Source organism: Tiliqua scincoides, chromosome 5 (genome assembly GCF_035046505.1).
Source record: "Tiliqua scincoides isolate rTilSci1 chromosome 5, rTilSci1.hap2, whole genome shotgun sequence".
NCBI classification, from domain to species: Eukaryota; Metazoa; Chordata; class Lepidosauria; order Squamata; family Scincidae; genus Tiliqua; species Tiliqua scincoides.
Window position 1 is genome coordinate 50,078,626 of NC_089825.1, and position 15,132 is coordinate 50,093,757.

General features: G+C 42.9%; 1 protein-coding gene across 1 annotated transcript; it reads left to right on the forward strand.

Moving 5' to 3' along the window:
* The first annotated feature begins 4,020 nt into the window (after positions 1–4,020).
* On the forward strand, positions 4,021–5,094 carry ACKR4 (atypical chemokine receptor 4). Its single transcript, XM_066631214.1, has one exon. The coding sequence runs from the start codon at positions 4,021–4,023 to the stop codon at positions 5,092–5,094; it is 1,074 nt and encodes a 357-aa protein (XP_066487311.1).
* Positions 5,095–15,132: the final 10,038 nt, after the last annotated feature.

The window sequence follows — 15,132 nt, forward strand, 5'->3', positions numbered from 1 at the left end:
TGGGTTCTAGGCATTAGTAGCAAAGTGACCATTGGTCCATCCAGGTCAGTATTGTCTACGTTGAGTGACAACATGCAGGGGACTATTCCAGCTGTACCAGAGGGCCAGGGATGGAACGTGGAATTTCCTGCAGCGTGCAAAGGATCTGCCTTACCACTGAGCCCTAGTGACAGAAAAAGAAGTGTGAATGGAGGGATACTTTGCACCCTCTTTTGGGACTACATAGCAGAATTCTGTTTCATGGTGCAATGCAATCTAATCAATTGGTTTTTATAGGTACTGTATAGATAGGGGCTTGTAGCTGAAACAAGCATTCATTTTCAGCACTGAAAGTCACATTCAAAGTTTGCTATTACATTGTGCTGCATAAATCTCCTCTTAAATGCCGGACATGCTTATGTGCAGTTCGGACACTGGTTATTTAATTTGTGCGAGGAATGCAATGCCTGCAAGAGACTCTATTACTTTCGTGCACCATGTAGATGTTACAGGAAAGAGCAGAGGTCTGCATGTTGATTATTATGTTACTTAGGAACAACATAGGGAGAAATGACTGTGGTTTGTATTAGACAAAGAATCCTGATTAACAACTAGTGAAACTAGTTACTCCCATGAATTTCAACAGGGATTCCTAATTTTTTTAGGATTCAGCCAAAAGACATTAAAGTCACATAATTCCACAGCTTCAACTAGAAGTTGCATTGAACTTCTACACCCACTGCTCCAGAAAAAGTGAATCCTTTTGAAAAAGGCCACCCATCTAATTTGTTAGGGTACCTTAACGTGCATTTTAATTATTGCTTTGGACATACACTTGGTTCCACTGTTGTTAAGTAAAATAGGGTTTGAAATGAATAAGATGAATGTTTCCTAGATATATTCCAAATGTTATGATACAGGCACTAAGACAGCTGGATTTCAGTTGTAATGTTGGAAATTTTTCTCTTGCATCTCAGCCTCCCTATTGGCAAGATGAGAACAACACCCCTTAGACTTTCTGGCCAGGAATGGCAAAAGGCATAATTCGGTTTGGCAGTGAAACAGATTGCCGAGAGAAGTAGTGGACTCTCCCTCACTGGAGATATTCAAGCAGAGGCTCAACTAACACCTGTCGGAGTTGATCTAAGAGGATTTCCTGCCTAAGGCAGGGGGTTGGACTAGATGACCTATTAGACCCCTTCCATGAGTCTATGATTCTAATTATAGTTGGGTAGAAATAATGATTGAATAGATAATTGGGATTAAGCTGACTTTTAGTGAAATCCTGCTAGTTTAAGGGGACAGAATATCTCTTAGGCTGCAATCCTAGCCACATTTACCTGTGAGTAAGCCACATTGACTATAATCTTATTTCTGAGTAGAAATGCATAGGATTGGGCTCTTTGTTGTTTTTCCCAGTTGAAATGCCTATACTGTATGTTTTTGTTTGTGATCTGATTTGTCGTTTTCATCATGGCTATAGGAGTATCATCTTGAGAACGTGGTATATATATTTTAAATACAAACAAAATAAAGTAAAAAAGATGTTCTTGGGCATGTCCAGTGGAATATGTGACTTCCTCTTTTTGAGTGAGATCCCTGTGCCATATCACAGACTGCTTTTCAACGTTTTCTCCCAGTCTGTGATACAACATGGGAATCAGTCACTCAAAAAGAGGAAGTCAAAGATTCCACTGTCTGTGTCTAATATATCCAAACCAATAAATCATCTGCTACATCAGGGGTGTTAAAGGTAACGCCCTCGGACTGAATAAAGCAATTTATTTGGCCCCTGTAATAATTGGGCTCTCCCAGCGTGATAACTGGGTTCTGCCATATCTTGGAAATATGAACAAAGATTTGCACATTTGTTCTTCTGTCATTTGCAGCTAACGAGTTTCTGTGTAATAACAAAGTGCTTATTTCTGGCCTCCATCTGCTTAATGATGTCACTTTGAGCCCTCAGCAGGCACCCTGAATAATAACTTCGGCCCTCTGTATGAAATGAGTTTATATCCCTGTGTTACAAAGTACTAGTATGAATACGGCACTAGGTCAAGCATGTCATTTTATCTTACTTTACACACCTCTCCCCAAACACATAAAATATCCTGTAAATTACAGCTCTATATATTCACAGGGGGAGGGGGGGTGTAGATGAACAAGTGTTGAAGGTATGGAGGTGTGATATAATAGTTGGAGTGTCCAATTAGGATTGGGTGACCTGAATTGAAATCCCCACATGGCCATGCAATTCATTGGGTGATTTTGGGCCAGTTTCTTCTCTAGGTGTCTAATCTAATCCATTCTAATCTCAAATAATACAGAGTTTTTAAGAGGACAGCATGGGGAAAGGCAGAACCTACATGTCTCCCTCAGCTCCTTGAATGAAAGGTGGGTTAAAAATTAAAGTAAAGCCTCCCTATGTACAGTGTAACACTTTCATCAGGACTGCTGCAACTTGTGACCTATAAATCTGCATGCAGCTTCATCTGGGACTTATTAAAACCCCTGTTTTTACTTCCTTTGTAGAATTGAAAAAACAGTTGTTAAACACCAGGCAAGCCCACAAGACATGGGTGAGGAACAATATGTGGCTCAGTAGATCACAAAGTATTCAGGCCTGAGATACCCCTATTCTCCACAGGTGTCACTGGGGTTTATGCATGCTTTGTAGTGTTTTGCCACAATCAAAAGAGTTCCATGCACCCATACAAATTGCTTCCATGTGCATCCGGAGGGAAGGCTGTTGATGTTCCCTTTGGGTGTTATATCTTTATACATCTCGGAATGTCATTCCAGATGGTCCCGCTGATCTTTGGGTGTGACTGGAAAACTTTTATGCTGCCCTTTGGCTTTAAAAATACTTGGAAGCTTTGTTGGTAAATTACATTCCATTGGATACAGTAAGGCAGATGTCAAAGATTTAAATGCACAAGCAGGCAAAGAGAGAGACTCTTGAGCAGTAAGAGTGTAGTAGCTGCTCATCTCTAAGAATGGTGCTTCCCAAAACATTCTGCGTCCTTTGCAGCTGCAGGAAAATAAGGCAGGAAATTGAACTGGTGTTCAGCCAACCCAGCTCAAATTAGTTGCATCAATCCCCACCATGCTGAAGAATTTCAGGGACAAAATGCTGATAATGAGCTACAATTCAGGTGTTCCTGTTTTAGCTGATTCAGTGCTTTTGATTTTGGAATAACTTTTATCGTGTCTCTGTTATCTATAGATTAATTCTAACTACTTGCAATTGTAAGAATATTTGGAAGTGGATTTCATTAGAATCAGTGATGTTTTTTTCCACCTTAATGTGCTTAGCATTAGGATCAAGCTGGGAGTTATGTGAGCCACATGGTTGCTTCCATCAATGGCAGCCACACATCTAGGTCCTCCCCCCCCATAACATATAATACCTCATAGAAATAATACCTCTTATATCCTTCTAATGTCCTGATGCTCTAATTTCCCTTCACAACAGGGACATTATTGAGGTGGGAGTGGGGGATGTGGGGATGTGGCCTGTATTATGTTAAGGACAAGAAATTTGTTCTGAACTGCCTTTGATAATTGAACTAGATCCAATGGGTACAAGATAGGAGATTCCAGTTGGACATCGGGAAGAAATTCTTGATGGTAAGGGCAGTCCAGCAATGGAACAGATTGCCAGGGGAGGTGGTGGATTCTCCCTCACTGGACCTCTCCAAGCAGAGGTTTGACAGGAACCTGCTAGAAATGCTGTAGAAGGATTTCTTGCTACAAGCTGGGGGTTGGACTAGATGACCTTGTGGGTCACTTTCAACTCTATGATTCTATGAAAGGAACCAGATGTGCACTGCTGTTTTTTGGTGGCAGCCATGTGTTTATTGTTTTGTCTGGTTTGTCTTATGTACAGATCTTATCATACAGATGTTTTTGTTTGAAGCCTTCAATCTATTAAAAAGGTACTTATCCTGCATTTAAAAACACAGTGATAAATGTTTCAAGATGCAATTAACTTTGGTGTTTTGGTTTTTTTTTAACCCCAGTCGGCTACCAGTGTCTTCCATGGAGCTGCATACAAACTCTTCATTAGAGTATGATTACCATGAAGATGATAATGAGCTGAATACTACTTTGGATTATTCTTCATTTGAAATGATTTGTGTCAAAGAAGAGGTGAGAACCTTCAACAGGTCATTCCTACCATCATTCTATTCGATTGTTTTCCTTGTTGGGATTGCTGGGAATTCTTTAGTAGTAGCAATCTATGCTTGTGTCAAGAAGCTGAAGACCAGAATCGATCTGTACATCATGAACTTAGCAATTGCTGATTTGTTACTGCTCTTGACTCTCCCCTTTTGGGCGGCAAATGCCGTACATGGATGGGTGCTTGGTATCCCTTTGTGCAAAACCACCTCTGCTATGTACACCATGACTTTCAGCGCGACCATGCAGTTTCTGGCCTGCATTAGTGTTGATCGCTACAATGCCATTGTCAAACTTCAGGGTCAACCAAGAGCATCAAAGCAGTGCAGCAAGACCTGCTCCTTTGTCTGGATAGTATCTATGCTACTATGCATTCCTGAACTGATCTTTAACACCGTAAAGAAATACCATGGCAGATCTGCTTGTCTTCCTGTGTTTCCAGAAAGCTTAGGAACAATACTGAAGGCAACTGTTCAAATCATAGAAATGACACTGAGTTTTGCTCTGCCCTTGCTCATAATGCTGGTCTGCTACTCAGCAGTGGCTAGAACACTCATAAAATGTCCAAATGTTAAGAAATCCCAGCCTCTGAAAGTGCTTGCAGCAGTGGTTTCTGTCTTTATCATTACCCAGCTACCTTACAACATTGTTAAGCTTTGGAGAGCCATAGACATTATCTACCACCTGATTACAGATTGCAACATGAGCAAAACTATTGATGTTGTGTACCAGGTAACCAAGAGTATCGCCTTGTTTCACACCTGCCTGAATCCCATCTTGTATTTTTTTATGGGTGCCTCTTTCCAAATGCACGTGGTGAAAATAGCAAAGCATTATGGCTATTGGAGAAGACAACGGAGTGCGGCAATTGTTGAGGAGATTCCTATGGACCATGAGGACTCTACAGGACAAACGAGCAGTTTTACTATTTAGAAAAACAGGGAGGAGGAGGAGACAGCTGTTTTCTTAGTTCATACTAGCTACTCAGTGCTTGGTTTTCTGGGCTAATCTTGGCTTGTCATCTGTCAGTATTAGCTGTTTGATAAAGTACTGCATAGATATATATTTGCTTAAACTGGTAGGTTGAGGCAGGTCAAAGCTTGTTGATGACTGAAACAATCTGACCTCCAAGTACTTCTAGCTTTGGGCTAGTTCAGACCAGGGCTGGTTTTAAGCCAATTGAACCAATTGTTCCCAATTGGGCTCCATGCTGAAGGGGGCCCCGTGCTAGGGTAATCTACTTTAGTTTTGTCAAATTCACACAACACATTGCAATGGGCACCTTAGACTACACTGCAGGTTTTATACAGAACAGCAACAATTTTCATTTTCTTCTGCATTCTTAAAAAGTCAGTAGTGTTTGTTTAGATTTTGAAATTGGCTGTGAACCCTGGGGCCTTGCAAAAAATGTTCCTAAGTGTTTCCCGCAGCTCCTAAGGCTGACTCTGGTTCAGACAATATGAATCGCCCCTCAGGTGAGAGAGTGTGTTCCCTCTTACCCGAAGTGTCATTCCACTACGGTACAGTCACACCCTTTAGTCTGCTCACCAGTGGCATAGCTAATGATCATGTAGCCCGGTGCAAAGCTCAAAATGTTGACCCGGAAGTGATGTCACAACCGGAAGTGACGTCAGGTCTGAGTTTTTTCAAAAGTGAAAAGGCATCTATCTACTCTCTGGGGACAAAGAAGATTTGTAAACCCCCCCCCCCAGATCAAATTAATTAACCAATCAATCAATCAATCAATCAATCAATTAAAAAATGTGCCCCTGTTAGGTTCGAGATACTGTATTGGGGTGAAGAGGGATGGTTATTCTTCTCTTGCTAAATATAAGAGGGGCACCTCTTGAACGACCGATTGTCTCATACTTCTCATATGTCAGTTTTGAGTTAAGAAAATCCACTTTTTGTTCTATAAGGCAATTGTGTTTTTATTTTCTGGTTAATTAGCCATAACTTTTGAGAGAATACAGATATTCCAATGGGGTTTATTTCATTGCATTCTACATTAAATTACCTTTCTAATGATATATAACATGATAGCATTAATCATATATACCACAATTTTCACAATTTTGGTCACTGGTGTCAAGCTCAGCTTGTTGCCCCCCTAAAACTTGATGCCCGGTGCAACTGCTACCCTCTGCACCCCCTTAGCTATGCCACTGCCTCTCACCCTATTGTGACTAAGACCACTTGCCTTGAATAATTGCACATTCCTCTCAGCTTCCTTTCATATCACTCCTTGCTGTCTGTTTCTAGATGGTGAACCCCCAAGGGTTTCTCTCTCTTGTTGAAGAATGCCTCGGCCATTGAAAGTGCTATGTTAAAAGTAATAAAACGGGGATCCTGCAACTGCATGATAGGGCTGCTTTTTGTTCTTTATACCCCTCCATGCAGTGGGAGACATGCATGTACATGCTTCTCTTTATAAAGATAGATCAGCCACTCAGCAGTATTGTATGAACTGGCCCACAGTGCATCCTGTTCATTCCTGCTCTCGATTTATAGTACAATATAATCTAGTTTATATGGGCTCATTTATGACCAGAGGAGATTTCCACCTCATTTAAAGTAGTACTTCACAATATAGTAATAACATAATACAAGCAGCAAGGCATAAATAAGAGGCTTGTTTAAGTTTGTGGAAGTTGGGGGGATTGGAGTGCTGAAATTTTTCTTAGGGAAACTTGGGATGTGGGAAACGGATGGGGACAAAACGTGGTTGTAACGGTTTCCTCACAGACCTGTTGTCATCAAGCCCCAATCAGGCAATTAAGAGTTGGGAAAAGGCACTGCTTAATGTGGTCAGGTCATGGGGTATATTTTGCTACATGTTACAGAAGGGAAAGCGGAAGGCTATCCAACTTGACAGCACCGAAGCAGCCGCAATGCAGCCCAGAGGTAAGGGAACAAATGTGGCCTCCATAACTGCCCTCCATCATGGGATACAACACATGCCCCATTGGGTCAGCTGCATCAGTGCTGGAAATTTGGATAGGATAGGGCCCTAAGTTTCGAAGTGTTGTTAAACCTTTACAGCTGTTAAAGGATTAAATGAGAGCAAAAATACACCTAGGCATCTTGCATACCCAGAGTTCTACCATCGTCTTCTAGAACTTCCTGCTGATGAAGGAAGAGGATTTTTGGAATTTTGGAATAAAATGATAATAGCAGAGTGGTCAGATTTCAGAGTCTGCTTGGAGTTTAGCCATACAGTATTATTATTCTCTCATAGAGCCCAATCCTGAGCTCACACTGCCCGTACGCCACTGGAAATGAATGTCGCAAACATGCCGTGAAGCACATTCGCGGCCCTCAGCACCAGTGCTAGCTCAGTGCTGGCTGGTGTGGGCTAGCGCTGGTGGACCACCAGTGCTCTGTGGCGTGATGGTTGCATGGACAGCACAGAGGCGTCAGGACGCCACAGCATGGCGGAGGTGGGGAGGAGGTGTTCCAGGGCAGAGGGAGGAAGAAGGAGGGTGGGGAGAGGGCGGGCAGGAGGTATGGTGGGGGAGGGAGGTGGACCAGTGAAGCTCCACCAGATCCTGAGCCTCTGTGCCTGACACGGAGGCTCTTGATTCTACGGCAACCCAAGGGTTGCCGTAGAATCAGTAGCTCCATTGCAGGCCTACTTGCCTTTCAGATTTCTTATAATACAGTATAATGGAAAACTAGCACTTCAGTTCAAACTTAAGACATTTATATGGAGCATGTATTTTTATAATAAAAAGTAGATGTTAAAGCTCTTGGTACATCTGTCATTTTTGCATACTCCTGTGGAATAGATTTTCCATAGCACAAGCCTAAGGGGTCAGAGTGATGTGATTGAGTGATTCCTAAGGGGTCATGTGATTTGATTCTAAAGTGCACCCATTGTAAAGCAAGGTCCTCCTTATAGCTGTCCCCATCTCTAAAGGTTACAGTCCAGGTCGGTGGCACCAGTTAAAGTAACATCTGGTTCTCTATCAATTAGACAACCCATCAAACATTGTGGTTTGCCACTGAAGCCATTGTCAAGAGAAGCGGTCTGAAAATGTTGTAATTCTGCCTCTTGGAATTTAAATATTGAGAAGAAGCCCATGTCTAAGAAGACTTGATTTTGCTGCTTTGCTTAAGGTCAGAATTGAACATTGAACTGAGGCCTGTTGGCTGGGTGCATTCAAGCAATCTTGTGCCTTGTTCAATTATACTGATGAGTGTATTCAGCTAATCTGTGCAAGCTGGAAAGTACCAGTGATATTGTGGAAAATTAATTTCTGCATCTTGGTGAAGAATAGCTTAACCCTTCGCAAATATTGGAAAGCAGCAATCGTGTTGTGGTAAATTTAAAAATCAAGCCACAATACAGTGCTGCTGCTCTCCTAGAATGAAAGGAAGTTGTATCTTCCACCATAGGAAGGGGTCCACATAGGATGCTTTGTCTAGACAACCCTCACATCTGGTGCTAGAAATGGTTACAAACATTGTGGCAAGGCAATAAGGATTTTGCTGACCTGGGCCATGGTTGTTGAATACTTCAGGGGCAAAGTAGCATTTGCCAGTCTCCTTTGCAATCAGGGCATAGTTCAGTAGTCCAAGGCCACTCAGAGCTTCCAGAGATGCTCTACTTTGGCTCTTTCTTCTTGAAAAGAACAAAGTCCTTGAACTGAGTAGTTGTAGTGCTGAACAGTAATCTAAAACAAATTAATAGCCCAATCCAATTGGGCTGGTGCATGGAGGGATTTACGACAGTGAAACAGGGTTCCGCTGTCACAAAACAGCTGCCCAAAAAGCATGTAGTGCACTACTGGCAGCCATTTTCTGAACTCTGTCACATGAGGCAGCAGCATTAGAGGAGCTCTGGGGTATTCCTTTGCCTCTGCTGGTGCCAATAAGCCAATAGGAGGGGATGGAATGTAGGCAGAATTAGGATGAGATTGGGACCTTCAGGAGGCACATCAGAGGGTGGATATCATAAGAACATAAGAACAGCCCCACTGGATCAGGCCATAGGCCCATCTAGTCCAGCTTCCTGTATCTCACAGCGGCCCACCAAATGCCCCAGGGAACACACCAGACAACAAGAGACCTATGTCCTGGTGCCCTCCCTTGCATTGGCATTCTGACATAGCCCATTTCTAAAATCAGGAGGTTGCACATACATATCATGGCTTGTAACCATAATGGATTTTTCCTCCAGAAACTTGTCCAATCCCCTTTTAAAGACGTCCAGGCCAGATGCCATCACCACATCCTGTGGCAAGGAGTTCCACAGACCAACCACATGCTGAGTAAAGAAATATTTTCTTTTGTCTATCCTAACCCTCTCAACACTCAATTTTAGTGGATGTCCCCTTGTTCTGGTGTTATGCGAGAGTGTAAAGAGCATCTCTCTATCCACTTGATCCTTCCCATGCATAATTTTGTATGTCTCAATCATGTCCCCCCTTAGGCATCTCTTTTCTAGGCTGAAGACGCCCAAACGCCATAGCCTTTCCTCATAAGGAAGGTGCCCCAGCCCAGTAATCATCTTAGTCGCTCTCTTTTGCATCTTTTCCATTTCCACTACGTCCTTTTTGAGATGTGGCGACCAGAACTGGACACAATACTCCAGGTGTGGCCTTACCATAGATTTGTACAACGGCATTATAATACTAGCCGTTTTGTTCTCAATACCTTTTCTAATGATCCCAAGCATAGAATTGGCCTTCTTTACTGCACATTGAGTCAACACTTTCATCGACCTGTCCACCACCACCCCAAGATCTCTCTCTGATCTTTCACAGACAACTCAGAACCCATTAGTCTATATGTGAAGTTTTGATTTTTTGCCCCAGTGTGCATGACTTTACACTTACTGACATTGAAATGCATCTGCCATTTTGCTGCCCATTCTGCCAGTTTGGAGAGATCCTTCTGCAGCTCCTCACAATATCTTTGCCGATATCCTGTCCTCCATTTCACCCTCAGCATGTCAACTTCTCTCTACTTGAACCTGCACCAGCCCTTCGGTGCAGGTCTTAGTACACTCATTCAAGACCATGAGGGAATGGAAGTGGGTAAGTAAAAGAAATCGTTACTTACTTTTCTGCCCCCACATGGGGCCCAATCCTACCCAACTTCCCAATCTGATGCAGCCATGCCAATGGGACTTGTGCTGCATCCTGGGGGTTGGGGGGACACACACTCTCAGAGAGGTCTCCACAAGGTAATTGAACATGCATTCCTTTTCTTTGGGCTTGCATTGAGGCTGCCTCAGTGCAGGAAAGTTGGATAGGATTGGGCCTACAGTCCCCAGAAACCTGCAGGGTGCAGTGGAGCCCATGTTGGCATTACTGCACCCTGTGGGCAGCATTTAATTAGGATTGGGCTGCCAAATTGCAGTGCTACAGACAGTTCCTTGTGAGTAAGTCCCATTGAACTCAGTGGGACTTACTTCTGAGTAGACAGGCAGAGGCTTATGCTGTATGTCATCCTAAATAGCTGCAGTTATTCCCACAGTTCCAGTTAAAGCACTTGGGTGCAAGTTTCAACGATATTGAAATCAGTGGCACTTACTTCCAAGGAAAGATGGTGAGTACCAGCCACTGTATTTATCTTGAGCCCCTTTTCTATTTTCTGCCTTTTTCTACTAGCCAGCGTCCTTGGCTGTTACTGCTATGTGCATCCTGGTTTCATGTCATATCCCATTCATAGCAGTAACAACACATGCATGCATTGGTGAATGATCTAGGCCAGAGGTGTCCAAAGTTTTTGGCAGAAGGGCCACATTGTCTCTCTGACACTGTGTTGGGGCCGGGGGGGGGGAGAGAATTAATTTACATTTCAAATTTGAATATATTTACATAAGTGTACATAAATGACTATATTAAAGATGAACTTATATGAATGAATGAAGGTCTAGCAAGGGTTCAAGGCCTATAACAGGCCTTGCACAAAGCAAAGCTGGCCTTTTCTTTGCTGCCACTACTGCATCACAGGCGTGAAACAGCAAGCAGTGGAGGGAGTCCTCATCCCACAGCTCACACAAGAGGTCAAACAGTTGCCTTCGTGCTGAGAGCAGCTGCGTCAGGCCATTGTGGGCTCCAACAAATCTCCAGAGGGCCAGAGGCTCATTGGAGACTGGGGGCTCCCTGAGGGGCGCATTGAGAGGCCTCGAGGGCCACAAGTGGCCCCAGGACTGGGGTTTGGGCACCCCTGATCTAGGCAGGCCACTGGGGTTCCATCTTCAATTTTTGCTGCTGATGAGGTAATCCACAGCTTGTTTGTGAAAAGCAGCTTGTTTCATCAGCTCTGGAGCTGCAACCAAGATCGTAATTTATCTGGCAAGTGTATTTTTTCTGTATTTTACAGTCATTCCCATCTTGAATGGCAGCTCTCTAGCATAGTCTTGATGGCAGAAGGTTTCGGGGGAAGAATGTACCTACTTATGAAGAAGGCCAGGAGCCTGCACATTTAAGAAAGTGTATTGATATAGAAGAGACAAATTTGCAGTTATCTCTTATCCCTCAGGGATAAGAAGGCTTGCAGCAGCTGAAATTCCTTGTTGAATGGGTGACTGTCCTTAGCCTGTCAGGGCGCAATCCTAACCCCTGATGTCAGTGCTTTCCAGCACTGGCATAGCGGTGCCAATGGGACGTGTGCTGCATCCTGCAGTTGGGTGTCACTCATGGAGGCCTCCTCAAAGTAAGGGAATGTTTGTTCCCTTCTCTCAGAGCTACATTGCCCTTATGTCAGTGCTGGAAAGCTCTGACATAAGGGGTTAGGATTGTGCCCTCAGTCAGCTAAGGATTAAAACCTTAATGTTTTCCATTAATAACCACAGTTCAATGCCATGTTATGAATGCAAACAGTAATACCTTCCATAATGCTGCTTCCTTTAGTACAGATTTCTTACAGCAATGTTTCTCAAACTGTGCCTCAGGACCCACTAGGTGGGTGACGAGCCAATTTCAGGTGGGTCCCCATTCATTTCAATGTACAGTGGTGCCTCGCATAACGAAATTAATTCGTTCCACGAGTCCTTTCGTTATGCGAGTTTTTCGTTTTGCGAAGCGCGTTTTCCCATAGGAATGCATTGAAATTTAATTAATGCGTTCCTATGGGCAAGAAAAGTAAGAACAAAGTCAAATTTGGTTTACAAAGTGTTTATTAAGTGCTCTTTAAAGGCATACATACTGTACAGAGGATTTCAAAAACGGGGGGGGGGATGCTGAGTGGGGAGCTTGAAGGCTGTAATCCTGTGCACACTTTCCTGGGAGCAAGCACAATGGGACTTACTTACATAAACTGACATGAAGATCCTCCCCTTACTAGGGTGAACGGGATCATAAACTGACATGAAGATCCTCCCCTTACTAGGGTGAACGGGATCATAAACTGACATGAAGATCCTCCCCTTACTAGGGTGAACGGGATCATAAACTGACATGAAGATCCTCCCCTTACTAGGGTGAACGGGATCATAAACTGACATGAAGATCCTCCCCTTAAAACAAACCTAAACAAAACAAAAAAAATTCATCTTGCGAAGCACAGGTCATAAAAATTCGTTGTGCGAGTTACCAAACTTCGCAAAACGCTTTCGTTCTGCTAGTTTTTCGGTGCGCGAGGCATTCGTTATGCGAGGTACCACTGTGTGTGTGTTTGTATATATATATTAGACTTGATGCTACCATAGTATGTGACTGCATTTGGGGAAATGTTATAGATTTGTGCTTTTAACAGGCTACTATGTATATGCTTTTAACAGCAATTGTTAATGGAGCTTACACCTGAGTAAGTGTGGATAGGATTGCAGCCTTGGGGATGTTTGGAGAATTTTTTTTTAAACAGATCAGCAACTGTTTATGAGGGTTGGGAGAGTTCTTTATTTTAAATAAATGTTTAAACTTATTACTTACTTAAACTTTTAATTTCTCAACATACAGTGATGGTAGACTCTCAGCTGCCTATATATCAATATTCTGTGTGTGGCAGTTAGAAATTCTCACCTTTTCAGCTAGGAATGTAAAAGGTTTTTTTCACCTCTGAAGCATTTGTTTGCCCTTTTTAGACTCCTGGAACAATTCCCTTGCATTCCAGGGCAGAATGCCAGTGGTAAAATTAAAAAGACAGTCTTGAAGTAAACCCAAGTGAAATAAGGCTGCGATCCTGTGCACATTTTCTTGGGAGGAAGCCTTGTTGAACAAGACTTCCTTCTGAATAGACATGCATAGGCTTGTGCTGAAATATGCCTTGACATTTCTGTAGCCTTAAAGCACTCTTTCTCCAGCTTCAGTTGCTTTGGAATGACACCTTTAAAATCTTCTTTAAAAAAACAAACATAAACATGTTTGCAAATTTGCAGCCTGCAGCTTCTGCAGGTCACGTTGCCAGACTCAGAAACGTTTTCTGTGGTGGAGATTCCAAGAAAATGTCTGGCATACCTAAAGAACAAGCATATATTTGTGTGATTGAACAGCCAGCATCAAGACCATACCGCCGTGTTCTTCAACCCAATGGGGTCGCAACGCCTCAGTTGTGGGGTAACGGCAACTTACGGGAATGAAAAAGGTTGAAGAGCACTGAACTAGAGCAGCACCAGGTAAAGAGGAAGGCATGTGGTGTATCTTTTCAAGTACAAGGAGATTGCATCCCAGTCCTGGTCTGGTTCCTAGCAGCTGTGCTAAAATAGCTTTCACTAGTGCCAGGCTTTATGGTAACATTTTCTGCCATGTCTTCGATAAAAATATTTGGTAACAGTGAGCAGTGCTAGGAAGGCATTAAGGGAGGTGGGGAGTGGGTGGTGACAGGGGTGGGGCAGGATCAACTGTGGGGTCCCCAGTCTTATACTTTATTTATTTGGAATCGTGACACTGCTATACAGCACATCAGTTGTGACACCCGTAATGGGCAAATATTTTTGAAATGGCACCACCTTTAGGGATTCTATAGCAGCATGATAGTTAATACATTCCTAACAAACAGGAATTCTGTTATAATAACTAGGGAAAAAAATCACCTTTGTATATTTGTTACCAACTAAAGTACCTGCAATATGTCATGATCTTTGTTGCAATTCTGAAGTCACTTACAAAAGAAAAATTTCGGTCACATTTTTTCCCCCAGAGTAAAGTTAATAGTGTTTCTTTTTACTAGAATTTTCATTGTATATATTTGTCCTGCTTTACCAATGCGTTTGTTTAGCTCAGTATCGAGAGAAAGAGTGTCGGATATAGTTGAGCCAAGGTACACAAAGTCATGGACAACCTCCAGTTCATGTGCAGAGATTGTAATGCAGGGAGGTGAGTCCACATCCTGAAAAGGACATCTGCAAGAGGGATCTGAAGGCCTTAGGAGTGGACCTCAACAAGTGGGAAACCCTGGCCTCTGAGCGGCCCGCTTGGAGGCAGGCTGTGCAGCATGGCCTTTCCCAGTTTGAAGAGACACTTGGCCAACAGTCTGAGGCAAAGAGGCAAAGAAGGAAGGCCCATAGCCAGGGAGACAGACCAGGGACAGACTGCACTTGCTCCCGGTGTGGAAGGGATTGTCACTCCCGAATTGGCCTTTTCAGCCACACTAGACGCTGTGCCAGAACCACCTTTCAGAGCGCGATACCATGGTCTTTCGAGACTGAAGGTTGCCAACAACAACATATTTGTCCATATCAATATGTTATTTATTTTGATGCTGCTTTTAAAAATAAAAATTTTCACAAATGCAGGGAGGGGACACAAATCTTTTCAACTAAAACCTCTGGAAACAAAGGTCTAAAAATGTAATAGAAAAAGAATAAAACCCCATAAAATCAGCAATAAAACCAACACTTAAACTAGCAGTCAGTCATTAAAAGCAAGGAGAATAAAAGTGTCTTCAACATTCAGTTTCAAAATGTGTGCAGGGGCAAAGGAGGGAATTGCCCAAGGGGCTTCTGTTATTTTCTTCCATAAATCTTGGACTGGTTTGTTTGATAGTCCTCAGATGCACTATAAATTGCATGGGGTACAA

Coding starts and splice junctions, on each gene's coding strand:
- ACKR4 (XM_066631214.1), top strand. CDS start 4,021: ATGGAGCTGCATACAAACTCTTCATTAGAGTATGATTACCATGAAGAT.